The 654-nt window shown below is 69.0% G+C and overlaps 1 protein-coding gene across 1 annotated transcript in view; it reads right to left on the reverse strand.

Moving 5' to 3' along the window:
* The window catches only part of FARS2 (phenylalanyl-tRNA synthetase 2, mitochondrial), a 5247-nt gene extending 4985 nt beyond the window's left edge, over positions 1–262 (reverse strand). Inside the window, exon 1 of the mRNA XM_004694802.1 lies at positions 41–262. Within this exon, the coding sequence (XP_004694859.1) occupies positions 41–262 (222 nt within the window). The remainder of the gene's footprint in view (positions 1–40) is intronic.
* Positions 263–654: the final 392 nt, after the last annotated feature.

The raw sequence follows: 654 nt of genomic DNA on the forward strand, positions 1-654 counted from the left end.
CGGACGCCGGGCCGCTCAGGCGGGCGAGGGACGGCGGCACCTGTGGCCCGGGCTGCTGGCCCTGACAGGCCTCACAGTGGACTAGCACGGAGCCCAGACCAGAAAGCATCGGAGAAATGGCTGTTGCCCACTGGGCGGACACTGCGGCGGCTTCAACGTCCTTCCTCCACCTCCCGCCTGGGCGTGCAGATACCACGCGCCTGACCGCCGGCTGGTCACCCTTGGCCCGTGGGGATCCTGGGAGGCCGCGGTCGGCAAACATGACCCCGACCACGCAGGAGAGGCCTGGGGCAGCCCTCAGAGCGCCGGCCTCCCCGTCCCCTCCCCGCGGGGCACGGGGCTCCCTGGGTCGGCACCGCCCTCGGGAAGCGCCCCACGGGGACGCAGAGGCTCAGAGAAGCCCGCACAGCTGTTATTTACAGCAGGAAGAAAACTGAAATGACATAAATGTCTCCCAACGGGGGGCAATTAAGTGCATTATGGGACATTCGCACAGGAGGCGCCCAGCCTTCACGGACAGCACAGCGTCCCCCAGACGCCGCCCACAGAGCCGCGGGCTGCAGGGGCATGGGAGCTGCCGCTGACCCCGTCCCGCGCCAGTCGCGGCCCCGAGAGCACGGGACCCCCTGTACCCTGCTTTCACGCAGACGTCTG

The sequence above is a fragment of the Condylura cristata genome, unplaced genomic scaffold, assembly GCF_000260355.1.
Source record: "Condylura cristata isolate star-nosed mole 26May11 unplaced genomic scaffold, ConCri1.0 scaffold00048, whole genome shotgun sequence".
NCBI lineage: Eukaryota > Metazoa > Chordata > Mammalia > Eulipotyphla > Talpidae > Condylura > Condylura cristata.